This window comes from Drosophila yakuba, chromosome 3L (genome assembly GCF_016746365.2).
Source record: "Drosophila yakuba strain Tai18E2 chromosome 3L, Prin_Dyak_Tai18E2_2.1, whole genome shotgun sequence".
NCBI lineage: Eukaryota > Metazoa > Arthropoda > Insecta > Diptera > Drosophilidae > Drosophila > Drosophila yakuba.
The window spans coordinates 278,722-297,681 of NC_052529.2; the positions used below are offsets into that span (position 1 = coordinate 278,722).

Here is an 18,960-nt window from a genome sequence, read left to right on the forward strand (position 1 = left end):
TGTTGTTCAGCTCCTAAAATTAATTCAACAAAAGAAATTGGTCTCAATTTGGTATGTAGCCCTGAAACACTGCATTTCGCGACTATCGATGTCTCCAAGTCCATTAAAGGCGGCAATAAATACATTCGGATTATGAGGACAAGGAAAATCTGGATACGATACTAAGTCCTGCCAACTCAGTTTGAGTATTTCCCAACGGGCGCCTACACGCGTGCGTTTTGAGCGGTAGTATCGGTTGCGGTGCCATCGATAGTTTGCGATCTCCATTAAAAATGCGTGAGTTTATTTAAAAAAGCCTCGGTATGCAACTAATTATTTCTACGATGCAGAGAACTTGAAGATCCAGGAGGAAGTTAACTCATTGATGGCTCTAGGCCACCACTTCGATGAACAGCTAAAGCTGGCAAGCGTCGACTTGGGCGACTTCTCGGACGATGATCTGGCGCTCCTTGACAAATGCGTCCAATATTATTCACTTCTGCACATCCACGACTTCAATCTGAACTACTTGCGCGACTTCTACAGTGCCAAGAAGAGGGAATACATAGAAAACCGGCAGACCACAGTGCAGCAACGCGTAGAGCTGCAGCGCATCCATTCGTCCATCGATGAGGCGGCTAGGGACGTAGTCATTTTGGAGAGGTATTGGTGAACTAATCCCGTTAAGATTTGAATCCCTGACCAAAACCTTTCTACTGCAGATTTAAAGCTGCTGCGGAAGAGCGGCTCATCCCGGACATCGTCGTTATGCAGCGCAACAGCCAACAGCTTGCAACAAAACAGGCCTTACTGGACAGACAAAAAACCCTTAAGATTCCAAAGGACTTCAACATTGAAAGTATCATCGAAAAAGTAGATTCACTGGAGCAGCGCTAATGAAGTGTACTGATTTTGTTTTTAAAAAATTATTTAATTGTATTTACTCAGTAATGCAAAAACACTTTACAAAAACATAAAATCTGCAAATTTAAAAGATGAATGTTGAGGTTTACAAGTTTGGAACGCTTCGCACATTCAGAGGATGCCCTCTTTTAGTATTGGTTATTATATTTTACGGAGGACACGCACTTTAAAAATGTTCCAATTGTTGCTAGGTTGTGTCAAATATTTATTTAAAGGATCATGATTGAAAAACTAAAGGACCAAATAATAATTTGCCAGCTGCTTAAAGCATACAAAAAGTGTACCGTGTTCTTCCATGCCATTGCTCATATGTATGTATTTGTGTATTCCAATGTGGTATATGTATCATATATATTGGTGTATAGATAGAATTAGTAATTTCATATTCTTTAAGTTGTTGCTTGTTGTTATGTATATAAAGGGCGGGTATGTGGCAGACAATCTTTTCGGCTAGCAACGCGCTCCACGCCACAGGCCTACTCCACGTTTCCAGCCATCTTTTAGCGGAACTCGGGCGCATCATCTTGCGTTATGTCACCATACTTCCAGATGGCCAGATGCGCGACCCGAGCTGCTTCCTGCGCGGCTTTGTACTGGTCCACTAGATCCTTGAGCTTTCGCTCCCCACGCTTTTCGGCCAGAACGAGGCCCTCGGCTACAAGCTGCTTTCCGAAATCGGCTTTAGTAGTTGGATCGCGAAGAGTGGCCAAGTGCGGGGACCCAGTCACCTTTAGCTCGACATTGAGCTGAACCTTATGGTTCAAAACGTCCTCGGAAAAGGCACGCAGGGCTTCTTCCTTATCTTCGTTGTCAATTGGCAGGGCGACTAAGGCCAAAGCATACTCCGTGGCGTAGGGCTTTTCGCTGCTGAAGGCTGGGGGCAGGGCAGCCAAACGGTTTGTGGGAAGTGTCTAAAAAAGAGATATGATTGGTATACTTCCAGAAAAAATTGGTTTTTGTTTGAATGTGTCGCAACTCGAAAACTTTGAAGCGTGGTTGTGGCGCCCCCAGCGACTATGTACTCTTGTTTCTTGCGCATTTAAACCTGATACTTTGGACTAAGGCTGACCCAAAAAATATGGGCCTTTCTTTGTACCGTTGAAGAGGCTGCCACACGACTTGAAACGGGGAACACATTTAACGCCGCTGTAGGGTTTTGCTTACGCCATCACGAATCGTAGAAGTCATTCGATGAAGCCTATTTGATTTGGCAAGCTTATGACTCATGCGTTTCACTTTAAGCCGGAAACGGATCTAAGGAACTTGCAAAGATTCAAATGTAAGTCGTAGCTTCACTTACCTCCTTGTTTCCATAATCGATGTACAGGACGGTAGCATTACTGCCCTGCACACGCTCCACCTTGGCACGGTACCACTGATTATCAAGGGTAAACTGAGCGGCCACCAGGTCACCACGCTTTGGCGTGTACGATCCAGCGATGGGAGGGTTGGACTGGAAGTCGGCGTGAAGCTTGCCCATCAGCGACTCAAGCTTGGATCCGCTCTCCACGGATTGCGCGAAGAATGTCAGAGATTCGGTGATCTCAGTAACAATAACGTTTTCGTAGTTAACTTTACGTTCCGCCACTACCTTGTCGTCCTTCTCTTCCTCGGCGACAGTTTTTTCCTTAGGCACTTGTTCCACATAGTTGGTCCAGATGTTCTTTTTGGCAGCCTTGGCACGGTCTTCAGCACTTTTCAACTGGCGGTAGTACTCAGATTTCTCAGCACTGAAGTGCACTTCCGCAAGACCCTCTTCTACAAGAGCAACCGACAAGTTAGCACCGCTGTCCGTCCAGAGCCAACCGATCACTGAAGATCCTGCCTTATCGGTGGTATCGATGTGCACAGAAACATCGCGTTGCAAAACTCGCTCCCTGGTAAAGGTCAAAGCCTCGTCGCCGTATGCTTCTCCCTCTTGGGCAGGAACGCCATTAAGCGCTGGACGAGAGGAACGCGGGCATGAAATCCCAGCAAGCAGGAATGTGACCAGGCAACTGTCCTTCGGCACGAAGATTCGGAGGCGGGATCCGCTGGCGACAAACTCCACAATGGCTTCAGTACGCAGAGCACGCTGCCACGATGGCAAGTATTGAACTTTAATTCGGGAATGATCAACAGTCAGGTCGTTAACTCGCAGGGTGGCATTGTCCTTCTTAGCATGCAGTCCCTTAAGCCCCTTGATGGCTTGCTGTTCGGCAGCAATCAATTGATCATAAGCGGAAGATCTCTGATCGTCGTCCTGGCGGTAGCGAACACATGTTGCCAAACCCTTGGCTACCATTGCCTCAGCCACGTTTTGACCGCCAATCGAGACGGTATAGCAGTATTTCTCAGGGAAGTTTTCGCGCGGCGGTGAGATGTAGTCCAGGTTGCACTGAACTTTCTTATTGATCAGTTTCTTACGCAGAAACTCACGGGCATCAAACATGTGGGGAATTTCGTAAAGTGGCCGGTAGTTCTTGCCGCGAGGTGGGGCCTTAACGATTTCCTCGCCATCGGTGCCTACGACAGCGCGTTGGTCGCGTGGCGGCCTGATAGACGAGAAGAAAACCTTCTTTACTTGTCCATTGGAAAGACGGACATTAATAGCATCGCCATTGAAGACTTCCACCACGGTTCCAGAGAAGTCTTTCTCCTTTGAGTTAAATGCAGGAGTTTTAGCTTGGTAGTCCTGCCATTGGCGAAGACGCTTCTCCTTGGCAAAACGCTCCGCAGCTCGCAGTTTATCAGTGCCTGAAAAGGAGAATCAGCCGTTAATTAGTTAAATACGAGAAATCGTTATTGAAATGTAATGTCGGCGGGGTGAAATGAACGCAGCGACAGTGATCAGTCACAAAATTCTTGGAGTCCGTCGTTTTTCTGGCAGCCGATTGCAAACAGTAAACAGCACAATCATAGGTGATTTACCAATTTAGTGCTGTGCTGTGCAAACGAGCTGCGAACTTAATTTAAATAGTTTCTGAGCTTACCAGTCTTCATAACAGCCATGGACCAGTCCACACACTTGGCAAGTCCCTCTCGCAGGAGTGATTCCGCAATGTTTCCCTTGGGATACAAAATGGTGCCAATGAAGTTGGAGTTGTTAACCGATTCCAGGCGGATTTCCACATCGCGTTGCAACAGGCGGGTTTCCACATAGTAGCGAGCCTCGTCAGCAAACGGCACCTTTACACTCAGGTCAGGCTTGCCATCAGCATCCAACTTGACTCCAGGGCAACGAATGCCCGAAATCATTAGAGTTATGTAGTGGAAGTCTGGCAGCAAGAATGCTCGGACAGTGGAACCATCGCGCACGTGTTCGATGATCGCCTTAACGGGGTTTCCTCCGTAGATGTCGACCAGGTGTGCGGGATTCTCATGGGCCCACTTAATGTTGCGAACCTTGTCGACGGCACTAGCGGTGGACGACCATTTTCCTCGGCCCGCTGCACGCGCCTGGTCCTCCAACTCGATGAGGGTTTGCTGCTCGGCTGTGGGGCGTCCCTCGCGACGGACCGACACCAGGCCCTCACGGACAATGGACTCGACCACATTTTCACCGGTCTCCTTGTCCTTACCGATCCACACGAAACCGTACTCCCGGTTTGAGTTGGCTGGCTTGTCAAAAGTGAAGGTAACTTCCACACCAATTAACTTTTTACGCAAGAACTCCCGCGACTCCCAGGCCCAGGGTTCGTCCTTGGTTTCATCTCCGCCAGCGCCAGGACGGCGGGCCAACTTCGGGGCCAGGACATGCGAGAAAGTAATTTGTTTCTCCGGAGGCGGGGCACCCTTGGTTGCGCGGATAACTACAGTGTCGCCGGAGAGAACCTGAATCAGAATGAGGAGTGAGGTTAAAATTCGATGCACGTGTGGGGTGACTAGAGGTGGAATGGTAACGATCGCCCTATCGGATCTGGGTCCTAAGCGACCAAAAGCACTATCGATATGTGGGCTATTTTAGATCGATTCTCGTGAAATTGGAAATTTTAATGTTTTTTCTAGAACAAAAAATACCTCAATTAAGGGAAAAATAAACAATCGAACTAGATGTGCTATTTAACTATCAAAGCACGTGCAGTTCCCAACAGACAGCGCTTGCGCATAAATATTCTTGGTTGGTCCTATGGAAACTGTGAGCAATGGTATTTTATTGAATTTACTCGTACTGCAAATGCATTCCGTTAATCCAACTGAAAACAAACTTGTTGCCAAACCGGTTTAGGGTGCCCAAATTTGAGGCATCGTACAAGCGCACAGGGTATCTGCTCAAATCTGTGCTAGATACATAATTGCTACATAAAAGAAAAGAATGGCCCTGTAATTGTGAGCAAATACCAAACTCCTAAGGGCAGACATGCAAGTAAGTGTCGCTTAGAGGGCGTCAGCTATTACCTGTTAAATCAACAGGTTTTTTCATTCAGCAAGGCTGAATGAATTTCGGGATGTATTCTTTGGTTGCAGGGTGCCAACGTCACCAAACCAGATTGCGCCCGTAAATCTCTGCAGCCGCTGGGAACTAAGTTGTTATCACAGTCGTGGGCCAAAGAGCTGACTGAAAATGGCCGGTGAACTTTGGGCGCTGGTCGCAAAGCTACCCAGAAGTAAAAGTAGATGATGAACTACCCGCACCCAGGGCTAGTTACATTCATAAATAATGGTATTGGGGCCGAAAGGGTCTCCCTATTCGCCAAGGAGGTTAGAAACGAACCGTTCGGCACACAAATCAATTCTCAGCTAGTGCGTACGGCGGGCGAAAAGAGCAGCAGCCACTTAATATAGTTTAGGAATGCCGGTAAATGGGGACATACGAGATAGCAGTTGCTCAGTAACAACAACAGCCAGAACACCGACCGTTAAAGACGCAGCGTCGAAGAAAATCTGCCAGCTTGGCACCTACGATAACTTTCATTTCTTTGGATCGGACGAGCGTGTGCAACGTGTCACACACGCACAGAGTCTATACGCGTCTCCCTCGCACTTGTCAGAGTTGCACTAGAGCTACTTTGGCAGGCGGCTGCCGCGTTTGCCACGCCGATAGAAGGATAGTACCTTTAGTTTCACCGAACTTTCTTTTCAAGGAGTCTGCGCACTGAAATCCCGAGCCACGAGCTTCTTCCCAGAGTAGCAGACCAATCCGACTTACCTGCTTCACAATGCCGGACAACGACTTTGCAGGCGCTGGCGGGGCGTCTTTTGCTGCTCCGGCAGCTGTCGCGGTGTTCGCTGCTGTTGCCATTTTTTCGATCGAATGCGGGGGAGATACTAGCAGAGGGCCGTGGCACTAGGCTTCAATAGCGGAATATTGCGTTGATTGCGTTTCGGAGCTAAACACCGCTTTCAACCTAATGAAGTTTGACCAAGAGAAGAACCGCTCACAAAATCTAAAAAATTTTCACTGAAGTGACCGTGCTGGCTAGAGCTGGGAGAAGTCAGCGCGATGATATCGATATTTTCGTGACGACTAGCGGGGCTTGTATTTCGATAGCAGGTGTTAATCATTTGATACCTTAAAAAATCCTTGTTTTCTGTCACTTTAAAATGTTGGACATTTGATAAATCAACAATTGCCTTTTGCTGTCATGTTACTTTACGAAAAATTTCAAGGACGGTAGATTGAGTAGAGCTTAAGAAATTTTATAACAGGAAATTATTTATATTCATACGTATATGTAAAAATGTAATTTATTTATTAAATAACAGAGGTACTTTGGAGTGTTTCCCACTGTTTTTTTAAACTTTAATTTCAGAATATTGTTATTAGCTTAACTTAACGAGTGCATACATTGGTAAATTTTGAAATATGCACTTTAAATTTATCTGTATGGCAGCCTTAAATGTTCAAATTTCACATTGCAGTCCTAGTTATCGATAGATCAAGCCGTCAAAAGTATTGTTATCGATACTGGGCGCCAGCTGTTCGGCGAATGTTACGTGATTTCTTATTTGTTACTTTGTTAAAACTCGAGTAAAATGAATCAAGCCGATGTAACAAAGCTCATGTCACAGCTGCGTATAGCGGTCAGACCCAATAAACGCAACTTGAAGAATGCCGATGGCCCGGAAGGCCGGCTGCTGAAGCTGCGTAAGACTGTGACTGCGTTGGTGAAGCACGAGCGTATTGAACTGTTCTACAACCGTGCCGATGAAGCTCGTGGCTACGCCGAACTGGTAAGAGACCACCGGCATACACTAACGGAGGTAGTCCAACTAAAAATTAATTACCTTGCAGCTCATTTCCAATGCCATTCGCCATGGGGACCGACACCAAGCCACCATGGAACTGGCGGACTATTGGCTGCTGGAGAAGCAACTGGTCCATAAGCTCTTCAAGGTGCTGGTGCCGCGCTATGAGAACTACAATGTGTCCTTCACTCGCATGTACAAAGCTCCTCGTGACTATCCCGGCATTTACTACAAGCGGTCTGTGCTGGAGCTTCGGGGCAATCCCTACCCTACGCTAGCAACGGATCAGTCTCAGAACCGGAATCTGCTGCACAATGTGCTTCTTGACGAGGCGAGAAAGGAGTTTAGACGTCAAAAACTGTCGGAGTTAGTTCACAAATAGGTCCTTTCGCTGGTCGCCTGTTTATTTAGTTGATTAACAAGCAGATTGTTGCTTAGAATTCACGTAAGACTTAAAAGCCTCTTTATTATAAATGTATGTATACACAAATCCAGTTGTTTGAATTAAGAGTCCAGCTTTTACAAACGACTAAAGTTTGCTGACATTGCAGTGATTGAAGTAATCCGGTTTCCAATCTGCTGAGTTAGAGAATTAGCTCTAGAATGACTATATTTCCAAACGGATATCTTACCCTTTCCCGTAAGGCAGGCATCCCGCAACATTTCACAATTGCTGTAGAAGAATTGGTGCTCATTTGTCGACGATGCGCAGACAGGCAGAAATGGATCACAAGTGGTAATAGTACTGCAGCCTGAGCTGCTGCTCAATACTGGCAGAGATACAGACAGCGCGAGGAACATTATAATGTTGAAGATCAGGAACCAAGCCAAATAAATATTCATTTTGGATGAACACGCAGAATTATGATTTACTAGCATGTTAAACGACATCGTCACATAGAAATTATTGCATAGCAGCAGAGTTTGGGAGCGAATCCTGCTTCGCAGTTTGATCTTTATATATATTTTATTTATTTTTCTTTACTTTTCACCGAAAGCCGAATTTGGCTGCCGACATGGACGGCTATCTAACAACTGATAAGCACTGGGGGACCTACGCGCTGATGCATACTAATTCGCTCATGTTCCTGAACCCCAAAGTTACCATGGAAACGAGCTCGGAACACTGACCAATGAATCAATGATAACTTCACCTCTATTTTTCACTTTTTCACCGGAAGCTTTTGTTCGCTTCCTCCCAGAGTTCGGTATGAATGGGGTTGCTCAACTGAGTGGAACCCAGCGTTTCTTTGTAGTTTCGCGTACATTTAATCCGGCCGGCCCAGTTATGTTTGTCAACTAGTTGCACTCTGCAGATGAAATGCTTTTTGGAGAGCCTGTTTAATGGATTCTTAAAACTCGAGTAAAACTAACCAAGCCGATGTTACAAAGTGCGTGTCACAGCTGCGTGTAGCGATCAGACTTAAAGGTAAGAGACCACCGGCATTTACTAAAGGCAGTCTGTAGAAAGTCATATCCTTTCGCCAGCGGCTCCATTTCATGGAGCTGAATTATATTGTAATTGTATATTGTATTGGAGCTGAATAAATGTAATCATTTGTAAATAATGACTTTGCATCGTAAAGTGACGTGTGGTAGTAATGCTCTTAAATATTTAAAAAACTTTTTTAGATATGCCTTATAAAATAGTTAACTTTTAAATAAATGCTTAAAGTACTTGAATGCATATTGTGCGCCTTTACAAGGAGCAGTCTCGGTGCGTCATCAATTTCATGGTTTAAGGTGCGGCAGCAGAGCAGACCGACGGAATGAACACGGGAGGCCGGTCTCTTAATTACATTTGCATTATTAAATTTTATGACAGCTGTTGGGCTCAATAACGCCTACGTACTGACCCCAGGTCGCAGGTTATGGGGTGTTGCAATCCCAATTAAAACCACGCTACCTTTGACGCAGAATGGAAAGCATTTGTATTTTGTGGTATAAAAGTCAGAGATTTGTCGCTTTCCTGTTTCCAGTACTATTTAATCCTTTATGCATTATACTCAGAAAACTTCTCCAACAGGTGATTTTTAGGTCGAAAAATGAGGAACATATTCGATTACCCAGAATTTCTTGGCTTGCATTTGTGGTATGCATGGTTAGTGCCGAGACATGGGCGGTGCATCGGTGTGCCCGGTGAGGAGCACACGACGACCAAACGAAGAGCAATCGTAATAGGGTGGGGCTGGCATAGTGCTTCTAAGGAGCAAGGGTCCGCTTTCAGCAAATATTTAGTGCGTCATACGTGGATAATGCAAATAGAACTTATTGACCGAACAGGCATTTCTATTACATCACGTGAACGACATTGTATACATGCGACATTTTCTTGCAGGATATTGTGGGGCATCTTCTTCAGCATATAGCATACGCATTTGTAAATAAACAAGTTTCGATCTCCCCAAGCAGAACTGGTACGCCCCTATTTCTGCCTAGATTGTGGTCCACTGTATCCAGATAAGCAGCATATAATCCAGGATAAAAATAGAATGTAAAATATTTATGTTTAGAACTTGCGCAGCTCATTGATAAAAGCCCAAGCGCCGGTGCGCACTCTCTCAGTTCAAACTGCCAAAAAGGACATGAAGGCGAAACTGAACGAGAAAAATCGAGAGAACAGGCTTCCTCATGAGCATAAAATCCTGCAAGATATTATACATGCCGTGGCCTTTTATGCTGCTGTTCTTATATCATTTCATTCAGTTTCGAAGAGTCGTGCAACGAGAGCAGTTGATACCATTTGTCCTTAAAGCAAATTCTGTGCTGTGTCTGAGTCTGGAGTTTTTCTGTGTGTATAACTTACGGTTGGTCTCCAATTTTATGGGCTGTGTGCAAGTGAAATGTGAATAAAAGTTTTAGTTTACAAAACAGCTGGAAAAACTTCGCCATAGTTAACTATCAAACTGTGCAGAAAGTGGAAAAATTCAATCTCATGAATATTGATAAATTTCCTTAGTGCAAATGTGTCGTGTGTGTATGTTGTATCAAGCGGGCCTGCCAGTCACAATGCAAAAATGTTCTTTTCAAATAAAAACGAACTCTTTGCTTCATTTAGCTATGCGACATACATTCATTCCAACCAGAATTCTCGCAAATGTATCTACCATCTTTTTTCACTGAGGAATGGCTTGTTTTTTCGCAGTGGGCAGCAGCAGAAGTCGCACCATGAGAATTAATTGCAACGCGCTCTTACTGGCATCGCTAGTGACTTGGTCGGGGGTGATGTGTAGCACGGTGCTGGGCACCACGGAGGGCCAGGAGACACCTCTAGCCCTTCCCGTGGCGGAGCAGACCCAGCCCACCACGGCCATACAAGGAGAAGTTTGGGAGGAGGACGATCACGAAGTGCTTATAAGAAATGAACGGGGAACCAAGAGCGACGGTGAGTCAGGGGATGGTTGAGCCTTTGGGGATATTGGGAATCTGTGTGAGAGCTTTTCGACCAGGAGGTGCTTTAATACACTGTGGTATTGTTTTCCCCAAGGTTTGTCGTGTCGTTATGGCAAAAATCCGTGGACTGAGTGTGACACCAAAACTAACACGCGTTCAAGAACATTGACATTAAAGAAGGGCGACCCAGCATGCGACCAAACGCGAACCATTCAGAAGAAATGTAAAAAAGGTAATGAGAAAGGACCCCTCGGGTTCCTCCCCTACAAAAAGGACTTTCGCCAATTATCCTATTCACCCCTCCCAACCAACAGCATGTCGGTATGAAAAGGGATCCTGGTCGGAATGTGCAACCGGACAAATGACTAGAGCTGATAAATTGAAGGCGAGCAGTGATCCCTCCTGCGAAGCCACGCGGGTCATCAAGAAGAACTGCAAGCCCGGAAAATCCAAGGACAAAAGTGCCAAGGAGCAGCGGAAGAACAAAGATAAAGGTCAGTTGGCTAGTTTCAAATTCGAAACAAAACATTAATAAGTGAATTGAACTCTGGAGTTGGCAAATTTGCATGCACTGATTTGGGGATTTATCGCAGATATGTTATATGCCTGAAAAGATAGATTCGGATAGAGTTAATTTTAATATTTTAAGCTTTCACGACCATATTTCAATATCAAAATTTCTTTTATTTACATGCAGCTGCTCGCAAAGGACGCGTTTAAGTGATATCAAACTCGATTAATTTAAATTCCAGTGTTATTTTGTTTGACTCCAATGCAAATAACTAAAATTGATTTTTTTAATTCAAAACTGAAAAATCGTAACGACGTCGTTAACTGTCTGCTATGTATACCCAAGAGGCATTTAAATAAAATGCACACATTAATTAATGTTGTAGTTTGATTTTCAAGCAAACGATAACCATAATATAAACGAAAGCTGTACGACGTAATAGAAACCTTGTGGAGTCTAACATATGTATGCAATGCAGAATAAAATATATTCATACAATACCATACCATACCAACATACATAAATACCAACTTATTTAGTTTACTACCCAATGCAAGTCATACGTACATCCACATTAACTGAAATGATGAAATCTGTAAAGGCAGTTGCCATATTGAAATAAAGGATAATTCTTAAATACAGCTCCCTAGACTGTGTGGCTGTCTGATCCCCTTCATAAATTTAGCAGAGTTGTTCTTCAATGGAATTTAAATAATATTAACCGTAACATCGGAATGAAACCCAATAAATAAGGAATACTGAAAACATTTTTTCATTCGCAGATAACAAATAAATAAAACACTTAGTGTAAATATTGTAAAAATAAAGACATATGTACTGTAGAGAAACAAATTTCTGAAAGACAAGGAATGAGACGCGACGGTCTAGACACAGATCCATCGTAGTTGCAGTGTAGGCAATTGGCATTTTAAAGTAGTTTACAACTCACTTTTACCGGGTACAATTAACATATAAATTTGGAAGTATGATTCCCAAAACTAATATACAAGTCGAGATGCAGACGCACTTACATACTTACATACATACCTTCATATATATTCTGATCAAAAATTTACCATTTCAAGGACATGGTTTATCTTTTTAATAAACACGTACATATATAAACTTAGAGCGTTAACTACGAATTAATGTATTTATCTGTAAGCAGTTTTACAACCATACCCGTGCATTCAAAACTCATAACTACAAACTCAAGAAGAACAACAGCTCAGTCAAGTACACAGCATTCGAATACAAATTCATACCATCATTCTTAGGGGCAGTTGTCTAAGTCTTTGAATTCCGTAAGGAACAGCATAAAAGCTACTCCCCCAAAGCGAAGTGAAATTTGTTTACGTACGTATACAACACAAGAAAAAGTAAATGAACTTTAATAAATACAAATATTACGAAATAAAAAACTCTACCATTTTTAATACAAGTACGCCTATCCGACTCGGCTTATGAATATGGATTTCGCTATGATTTTCGCTGCTACTGCGAGTATCTTTCGGGTTGTTTGTTATGCTGCGCTTTTAACTGCGTGTTAGCACTTCCTTTTTTCTGAGGAATGACCGACCATGCGCAGTTCGACTTTCGTGGGATAAAAATGGTAAGTCCGGCTTTTTCTTAAAGCTACCAAATGATGTGGGTACGGATTTCCCAAAGTACGGTTTTTAGTCGGAGAGTCTGGAAACTAAGAAAATCAAAGCTCACAGGGATGTTGTGGTAATGTAAAACAATAATGGAGCTTAGGTTGGAATTTGACAAGGAAACTAACATTATCTTTTTTTGCAAATTCAAAACCGAAACCTTTCTCGGTTCGTTTTCATTTCATACTACCGCTTTAAAGTTGTTTTAGCCAACATGCATACATTTCGTTGGTTTTTTTCATTTTCAGTCTCCTCGTCTGCGTCCGCTCTTTGTTTTTGAACCAAAGTAAATCTGACTCAGAGAAGTCACTCAAAACATGTTTTGCCGAGCTCTCGGATTGCAAGAGGAACTCCGGGAAAAAAATATATGCTCATGCATACTCAAAAGTGGCTCAAAACTGTATCTATTCGTATTTTGATATACACAATACGCAATAAAACCGCTCAAAGAACGAAGAACTCCAATCTGTTACACAATGCCTGGTCATTGTTTACATTTAGCTTACTTGTGTGCTTACACTCGTATGCTTATATGCACCCATGCACATATGCACATATGCACATACATAGATAAAGGATGGCTTATCTTATCACAGACGAAACAGCGGAGCATGCAAGAATGCTGTTTGTCTTTGTTCATAGGCTTCGATTAAAAGTCGAAAAGGAGAGCGGTATGTATAGCTCCTTCTCCGTCACTTTACGAAATGCCCTGATTTAGAAAAAGCTCTTCTATATTTGATTTATTATGCCCACTTCCCCCCTACATACTCCTAGTGCACCGATTAAAAAAAACATAATTAAGACAAGTGTTTTTAATGAGAACTCGAAAAGGGTCCATAGTTTCCATATCTGCAGTCCGGCAAAAAGCGAACCAGATTAAGGAGGCACATAGAAATTTTTCATCGCTGTGTATATGAATTGGTAAATGGTATAAAAAGCATGTATCAGTCTTCCCGCTCTTCCCGCCGCTCTCACTGGACTCTCTGGACTGAGCAGATTTGGAGCCTCTCGAGTTCGAGTTTCGAGTTCATCGAGTTTCGAGTTCGAGTTGCGGCAGTTCGCCCACTCAGTTTGGCCACAGCTCTGAATGCGAGCGTAACGATCGCAAGCCGCCCGTCCTACAGTGAAGTGCATTTTCTCGAGTTTCTCAAGCCGCCTCCTCGATTTAAATTTGGTTGGACCACAGCCCACAACTTGAAGCCGTCTTTAATGCCCGTACCTTGTCGAGAGTGAGTTCCCAACGACGGTTTTCCGAGTGCGCGTGTGCAGGGCACCCCTTCCTTCCTTCCTGGTCGTCCGGAGAGAATTCGCGTTGAGTGGAACAGCCGTATAAGAGTGGTTAGGCTGGCGAATTTGGAGGAATGTGGGTGCTGTGTTCTCTGAGTTAGGATGCCCTATGATATGAGGGATACGAGGGATACGCACAGCAGTAGCTAGATCGCAAGTTATTTCTAAAAATACACGACTGGCTGAAACGCCAAATGGGGAAGTACTAAATGTATCTGCATGACGACTCACATGCTCGCCAGATGTTCAGCTTGAGTAAAAACTTCAGATTCCCTAAAATTTGGGTAATCTTATTGATGCGTTTTCCTGCTTTTAGCGAAGCATTTTATCAGAAGTTCTTTCAACTGGTTACTTTCATGAATAAACGTATAAAATCCTTTATCCTTTAAACTTCCCTTGTTTCTTTTTTTTTATTTTCCATGTTGCGTGGTATGCTTTTTCGATCAGAGTCTTGCCTTATTCATAAAAAAATCTTGTCTTACATTTTTAAGTTTGATTGGACAGTTTCCCGAAGCATTAGTTTCCATTAACTTTAGATATCTGCCCAGATGCATGGTGTCATCCAATTTATCTTGGACTATTTGGTTTCTCACCTCTCGTTGCTGTTTGGCGTATATGATACTTGGGTCCTGAGACACAGAAGTCGGGTACGGAGTTTTAAATGACACACTACTCGGACAACTGAACTTGCTTTCGAAAGCTCGTGTTCGAGGTTTTTCATCGATCGAGTTGCGTAAGAAGGCTTTTGGTTTTCTCAACAAACTGGACAAATACTTGTTTTTCACCAAGTGGGTTTTGGACTTCTTTCTTTTGGTGGCATTAATCAATTGTTTAAGACCGCGTTTGTGCCTTTTCCTGTAATCCACCGGGGTGCGCCACAAGATGTGATAACCTGCATTCGTCTGGAAAATGTCAGATACCTCGGGCGTATTCAGGCGCAAAATGTTCTCCTCGAAGCTAAAGGACGTTTGTGCAAGCCTCAGAGGACCCAAGTCACCGCCATGCCGAGCAGAGCAGCAGTCGGACATCGTCCTGGCCAGGGAAGCAAACTCAGATTCGCCCGATTCCACAAGATAACTCGCTTGCAGGATTTTATTTAGCGCTTCCTGCCTAGTTCTCTTCACCACCGGTTGACGGTATGAACTGCACCTATCCGATTCCACGTGCTTCACCAGGATGTGGCTGCAGCGGAACGTGCATCGAGGACTTCTATTCGAGGAATCCCTCTCAGATTCTGGGTCGTCGCTCGGAGGCAGTGTGAAATGTACCTTCCCGGTGATTGTGTCATAGAAATAGGACTCCTTGGTACTCGGAGCAATGCGCTCTTCCCAACCGACTGGCAACTTGGCGTTACGCTCGCTGGTCGAGACCAATGACATATTTTCCGATTCAAGGCCGCCATAGGGATCGCTATTGAGGTTAATACTCCAATCTACACCTTTGGAACTCGCACCTACACAACCCCAAGATTCGTCACAAGCTTCCTGATTTCCATTTTCGACATCTTCTACTTTATATATGTCAAACTTGCATTGCGCCGAGTTTTCGAAGTTCATGTCTGCACAAATTGTACTGTATATGTATACTGTATATTTATGTGACTGGTATAGGAAGTAAACACTTAGAGGTCTTAAAGAAAAATAAAGCAAAGCATTCTTGATTATTTTACAGCTCGGCTTAATTATATTTCATGCGTTGCTTTAATGCTTCTATTGGTTTTAGGTTTCCGAAATAGTTATGAATCTTATACTGGCTGTAACCACGGCTCTGCAACTAGTTTTGGTGGCACTGGCGCATACCCCGCTATCAATTCGTGGCGAAAGCCTCTCTGATGGCATTCGTCTGGTCATGGAAAAGCGGTCGGGCGATGTAGTACACATTCGCCCGGCTCGTGGCACACTGGAGGCAGAGGCAGTCGGATCCACCACCAATGGTGACACCCACCGCACCAGGAATAATCGCAAGGCGAACAAGCCGCAAGAGCACTTCCAGCACAAGTCGGGCACCAGAAAACTAGTGGTTGCGGAAAATGGCGGAGCACTGTCATCACAGATATCGCAACCAAATCACAAACAAGGCCACAAAAACGCTGATAAGCAACCACGCCAAGGAGGAACCAAGCAGCAGCGCGGACATGGCCAACATCATGGAGGCAATAGAAAGGGACCCAAAGCAGTGACTCCAGAGAATGGTAAGCCTTACGAATGCTTGGCACATAATTCAGATATTTTTAATTGAAAAGTTTTGTATTTGCTTGTTGACAGGGTCGACTTGCCGCTACGCCAAGAGTGCTTGGTCCAATTGTGATCACAAGACGAACATGCGCTCGCGAGTGCTGTCCCTCAGGAAAGGAGAGCAAAACTGCCTGCCAACGCGGACCATAAAGAAGAAGTGCAAGAAAGGTAAATTATATATCTCATAATCATCCTCAAAGAGAGGAACGTAGAACCGAGCACTCCCGCGAGGTGGTGTCATTGGCCCCAAAGTCACAAAGGCCAAAAATCACTCTTGTTGACCCATTTACGCGACGTGGCTGAACAATTGAAAGCAGAATCCTTCGGCCAACTTCGCCTTTCTGCTGCATCTTTCCCCCACAGCTGGGAAATACTGCAGTTCCTGTTCACAACAATGGAGCGAGTGCATCCTTCATTAAAGCAAATACTAGAAGTTCCTTACCGAAATTAATTTGAAATTTTCCGCTTTTCCTTCGGTAGGCTGCCGCTATGAGAAGGGTGAATGGTCTCAGTGCGTCGGAGGACAAATCACCAGAGAGGATAAACTGGAACCAGAAGCCACTGGCGGTAGTGATCAGAACTGCAATCCTGTGCGTACCGTCAGCAAGAAGTGCAAGGCCAATGGCAATTCCAGTGGAGGAAAGCAACATGGCCAGAGTCGTCGAACAAAGGAGCAAAAGCAGAAGGATAAGGGTAAGATTGGTGAGAAGAGTTGTGGAAAGTTTGATCAAAATTCTCTCTTTACAGGAGTCGGCCGCATTTCGACTTAATAATGCAAATTATTTATTTTATACGTATACGGAAGCAACATTTTTAACATTAAATAAGCAATTTTTAAGTGCTAGCCCGTACGGACTACATGAACGACAATAAAGAATTGGTTTTGTTCAGAGCCTTTTTAATGACTAAATGCAAGGATTATCTTAAACTTTAATTTCATATTCCAGAAAGAAGGCTTTCACAGACTTTATTTCATTACACCTGTTATTATTACATGTCGCTGACCTCCTCGAATTCTGATCCTCGAATTCTAGAAAGGTCTAGTTGGCCCTGGGTTTTTATTTAATAATAGTCGCAACCGAAAAATAACCGTCTGCGACAAAATTCAATAAACATTACACAAACGAAAAACGCTACCTCCACCCCTCGACTTGGTAATAGAAAGATGTTAAATTCAATAGTGTTTCGTTACTTAGCTGCAAACCCCCTTTAAAACCCACCGATATTTTGAGAACCAGACAAATCTTCAAGTTACCAATGTCTTTCATAGCCATTGAAAGGGTGTTATGTGGATGGCCTCGGTTTTGCCGCAAACTTATCATAACCTCGCGATCGCTGACCTCTGACCTGTGGCGGGCACTGGTCAAGCAGCCCGGTGCAGCGGAAAATGTTGGAAAACCCGGGATGGAGCTTGGGTGGAGATCGTGCTTTGGAATCCATGTGAGCCTCAGCAAGGCATCCGTTGTGTACGTGGGACACCGACGCTACTCGACGTATGAGAAGACGTCTACGCAGATTTTAACGAAGCTCTTTCCACAAACCTCTGAGGAGCCCAACGACGAGGAGAGCCGCGAGCGGCGGAAACTGGAGGAGGAGGAGGAGCTGAAGGAGATGGAGCGGGCTTGGAGGCGGATGAAGCTGGGCTTTGGGCTCTTCGGCATCGGAGGTTTGTTGTTCTCGTTTTGGGCTATATATTACTTTGGGAAACCGGCACTGGATGAGCAGGGAAATGAAGTTATCGACGAATTCAGTCGTCTGCCTCCGGTGAAGCAGTACATGTGGCGGACATGGCAGTCGGTGAACCACTTTCAGCGGTTCATTCAGGAGCCGTCGAGTCAGAAGCTGCTCCCTGAACCCCTTCAAGCTCCCTACGTGCAGCCGTCGTATACTCTGGTGCTTGAGATCAAGGATGTGCTGGTACATCCTGATTGGACCTACGAAACAGGATGGCGCTTTAAGAAGCGTCCTGGCGTCGACCTCTTTCTGAAAGAGTGTGCTAAGTACTTTGAGATCGTGGTGTACACGGCGGAGCAGGGAGTCACTGTGTTTCCGCTGCTCGACGCCCTTGATCCGAACGGCTATATTATGTACCGCTTGGTTCGCGACTCCACGCACTTTGTTGGGGGCCACCACGTGAAGAATCTGGACAACCTCAACCGAGACCTAAAGCGAGTGGTTGTCGTGGACTGGGATAGGAATTCCACCAAGTTTCACCCTTCAAACAGTTTCTCGATCCCGCGGTGGTCGGGAAACGACAATGACTCCACCCTCTTTGAGCTGGCGTCGTTCCTTAGTGTTCTAGGAACCAGTGAGATTGACGATGTCCGGGATGTGCTGCAGTACTACAATCAGTTCAGTGACTCGCTATCCCAGTTTCGCGAGAACCAGCGGAAGCTGAGTGAGCAAATGCACGCCGAGGAGCTGGGAAAAACCAGCAAGTCTAGGCCGGTTGTCAAGAACTGGACTCGTGGCTTCATTAGTCATTGAACAGGTTGTGCGTTTGATGTGTCCTTTAACTACTTTAAATTCATGCAAATATTGTCATTCAAATTTTCAAATAGATTTCAAAGTGCTACCATTTCTGAGCGTCTCCTTACTACCGGCTGTTGCTAGCCGATAGTTTTCGTCACTAAATTTGATATTGTACCGCTTAAAGGTGTGTTTCTCTTGATGTTTGCTTACTTTCTTAGTAATAGTAAGAAAAAGTTAATTTCATCCAAATCAAAGTCCAAAAAATGTTTGTTTTATATTTGCTGGAACATCAATGCGGCCCTAAAGGTAGAGGTGCACCCACTAGGCGGATACATAACCG

At 44.5% G+C, this 18,960-nt stretch overlaps 8 protein-coding genes across 8 annotated transcripts; 5 read left to right on the forward strand and 3 right to left on the reverse strand.

Annotated features, from left to right (window-relative positions):
- Positions 1 to 123: 123 nt before the first annotated feature.
- LOC6532209 (augmin complex subunit wac) lies at positions 124 to 979 on the forward strand. Its single transcript, XM_002092947.3, has 3 exons — positions 124 to 276; positions 330 to 642; positions 702 to 979. The coding sequence occupies exons 1-3, from the start codon at positions 273 to 275 to the stop codon at positions 874 to 876; spliced, it is 492 nt and encodes a 163-aa protein (XP_002092983.1). The 5' UTR covers positions 124 to 272; the 3' UTR covers positions 877 to 979.
- A 112-nt stretch (positions 980 to 1,091) lies between these two features.
- LOC6532210 (staphylococcal nuclease domain-containing protein 1) lies at positions 1,092 to 6,303 on the reverse strand. The gene is made up of 4 exons (XM_002092948.4): positions 6,032 to 6,303; positions 3,876 to 4,716; positions 2,204 to 3,639; positions 1,092 to 1,814 (listed from the first exon to the last, which is right to left on the reverse strand). The coding sequence occupies exons 1-4, from the start codon at positions 6,122 to 6,124 to the stop codon at positions 1,404 to 1,406; spliced, it is 2,781 nt and encodes a 926-aa protein (XP_002092984.1). The 5' UTR covers positions 6,125 to 6,303; the 3' UTR covers positions 1,092 to 1,403.
- A 478-nt stretch (positions 6,304 to 6,781) lies between these two features.
- Positions 6,782 to 7,561, forward strand: LOC6532212 (39S ribosomal protein L17, mitochondrial). The gene is made up of 2 exons (XM_002092949.3): positions 6,782 to 7,056; positions 7,118 to 7,561. The coding sequence occupies exons 1-2, from the start codon at positions 6,859 to 6,861 to the stop codon at positions 7,451 to 7,453; spliced, it is 534 nt and encodes a 177-aa protein (XP_002092985.1). The 5' UTR covers positions 6,782 to 6,858; the 3' UTR covers positions 7,454 to 7,561.
- On the reverse strand, positions 7,506 to 9,647 carry LOC26535833. The gene is made up of 2 exons (XM_015193742.2): positions 7,704 to 9,647; positions 7,506 to 7,647 (listed from the first exon to the last, which is right to left on the reverse strand). Exons 1-2 carry the CDS (start codon positions 7,960 to 7,962, stop codon positions 7,601 to 7,603), a joined length of 306 nt encoding a protein of 101 aa, XP_015049228.1. The 5' UTR covers positions 7,963 to 9,647; the 3' UTR covers positions 7,506 to 7,600.
- Positions 9,648 to 9,731: 84 nt separating this feature from the next.
- Positions 9,732 to 12,396, forward strand: LOC6532213. The gene is made up of 5 exons (XM_002092950.3): positions 9,732 to 9,878; positions 10,217 to 10,456; positions 10,559 to 10,696; positions 10,779 to 10,958; positions 11,162 to 12,396. Exons 2-5 carry the CDS (start codon positions 10,240 to 10,242, stop codon positions 11,182 to 11,184), a joined length of 558 nt encoding a protein of 185 aa, XP_002092986.1. The 5' UTR covers positions 9,732 to 9,878; positions 10,217 to 10,239; the 3' UTR covers positions 11,185 to 12,396.
- Positions 12,397 to 13,424: 1,028 nt separating this feature from the next.
- LOC6532214 lies at positions 13,425 to 15,566 on the reverse strand. The gene has a single exon (XM_039373655.1). The coding sequence runs from the start codon at positions 15,468 to 15,470 to the stop codon at positions 14,358 to 14,360; it is 1,113 nt and encodes a 370-aa protein (XP_039229589.1). The 5' UTR covers positions 15,471 to 15,566; the 3' UTR covers positions 13,425 to 14,357.
- Positions 15,567 to 15,636: 70 nt separating this feature from the next.
- Positions 15,637 to 17,058, forward strand: LOC6532215. The gene is made up of 4 exons (XM_002092952.4): positions 15,637 to 16,105; positions 16,179 to 16,316; positions 16,629 to 16,841; positions 16,896 to 17,058. Exons 1-4 carry the CDS (start codon positions 15,652 to 15,654, stop codon positions 16,916 to 16,918), a joined length of 828 nt encoding a protein of 275 aa, XP_002092988.1. The 5' UTR covers positions 15,637 to 15,651; the 3' UTR covers positions 16,919 to 17,058.
- Positions 17,059 to 17,190: 132 nt separating this feature from the next.
- Positions 17,191 to 18,726, forward strand: LOC6532216 (mitochondrial import inner membrane translocase subunit TIM50-B). The gene has a single exon (XM_002092953.4). It carries the CDS (start codon positions 17,406 to 17,408, stop codon positions 18,633 to 18,635), a length of 1,230 nt encoding a protein of 409 aa, XP_002092989.1. The 5' UTR covers positions 17,191 to 17,405; the 3' UTR covers positions 18,636 to 18,726.
- Positions 18,727 to 18,960: the final 234 nt, after the last annotated feature.

Coding starts and splice junctions, on each gene's coding strand:
- LOC6532209 (XM_002092947.3), top strand. Junction 643..701: donor GACGTAGTCATTTTGGAGAG/GTATTGGTGAAC, acceptor TTTCTACTGCAG/ATTTAAAGCTGCTGCGGAAG.
- LOC6532210 (XM_002092948.4), bottom strand. CDS start 6,124: ATGGCAACAGCAGCGAACACCGCGACAGCTGCCGGAGCAGCAAAAGAC. Junction 4,717..6,031: donor TGTCCGGCATTGTGAAGCAG/GTAAGTCGGATT, acceptor ATTCTGATTCAG/GTTCTCTCCGGCGACACTGT. Junction 1,815..2,203: donor TCGATTATGGAAACAAGGAG/GTAAGTGAAGCT, acceptor TCTCTTTTTTAG/ACACTTCCCACAAACCGTTT.
- LOC6532212 (XM_002092949.3), top strand. CDS start 6,859: ATGAATCAAGCCGATGTAACAAAGCTCATGTCACAGCTGCGTATAGCG. Junction 7,057..7,117: donor CTCGTGGCTACGCCGAACTG/GTAAGAGACCAC, acceptor ATTACCTTGCAG/CTCATTTCCAATGCCATTCG.
- LOC26535833 (XM_015193742.2), bottom strand. CDS start 7,962: ATGTCGTTTAACATGCTAGTAAATCATAATTCTGCGTGTTCATCCAAA. Junction 7,648..7,703: donor TGCCTGCCTTACGGGAAAGG/GTAAGATATCCG, acceptor CTAACTCAGCAG/ATTGGAAACCGGATTACTTC.
- LOC6532213 (XM_002092950.3), top strand. CDS start 10,240: ATGAGAATTAATTGCAACGCGCTCTTACTGGCATCGCTAGTGACTTGG. Junction 10,457..10,558: donor ACGGGGAACCAAGAGCGACG/GTGAGTCAGGGG, acceptor GTTTTCCCCAAG/GTTTGTCGTGTCGTTATGGC. Junction 10,697..10,778: donor TCAGAAGAAATGTAAAAAAG/GTAATGAGAAAG, acceptor CCCAACCAACAG/CATGTCGGTATGAAAAGGGA.
- LOC6532214 (XM_039373655.1), bottom strand. CDS start 15,470: ATGAACTTCGAAAACTCGGCGCAATGCAAGTTTGACATATATAAAGTA.
- LOC6532215 (XM_002092952.4), top strand. CDS start 15,652: ATGAATCTTATACTGGCTGTAACCACGGCTCTGCAACTAGTTTTGGTG. Junction 16,106..16,178: donor AGCAGTGACTCCAGAGAATG/GTAAGCCTTACG, acceptor GCTTGTTGACAG/GGTCGACTTGCCGCTACGCC. Junction 16,317..16,628: donor AAAGAAGAAGTGCAAGAAAG/GTAAATTATATA, acceptor TTCCTTCGGTAG/GCTGCCGCTATGAGAAGGGT.
- LOC6532216 (XM_002092953.4), top strand. CDS start 17,406: ATGTCTTTCATAGCCATTGAAAGGGTGTTATGTGGATGGCCTCGGTTT.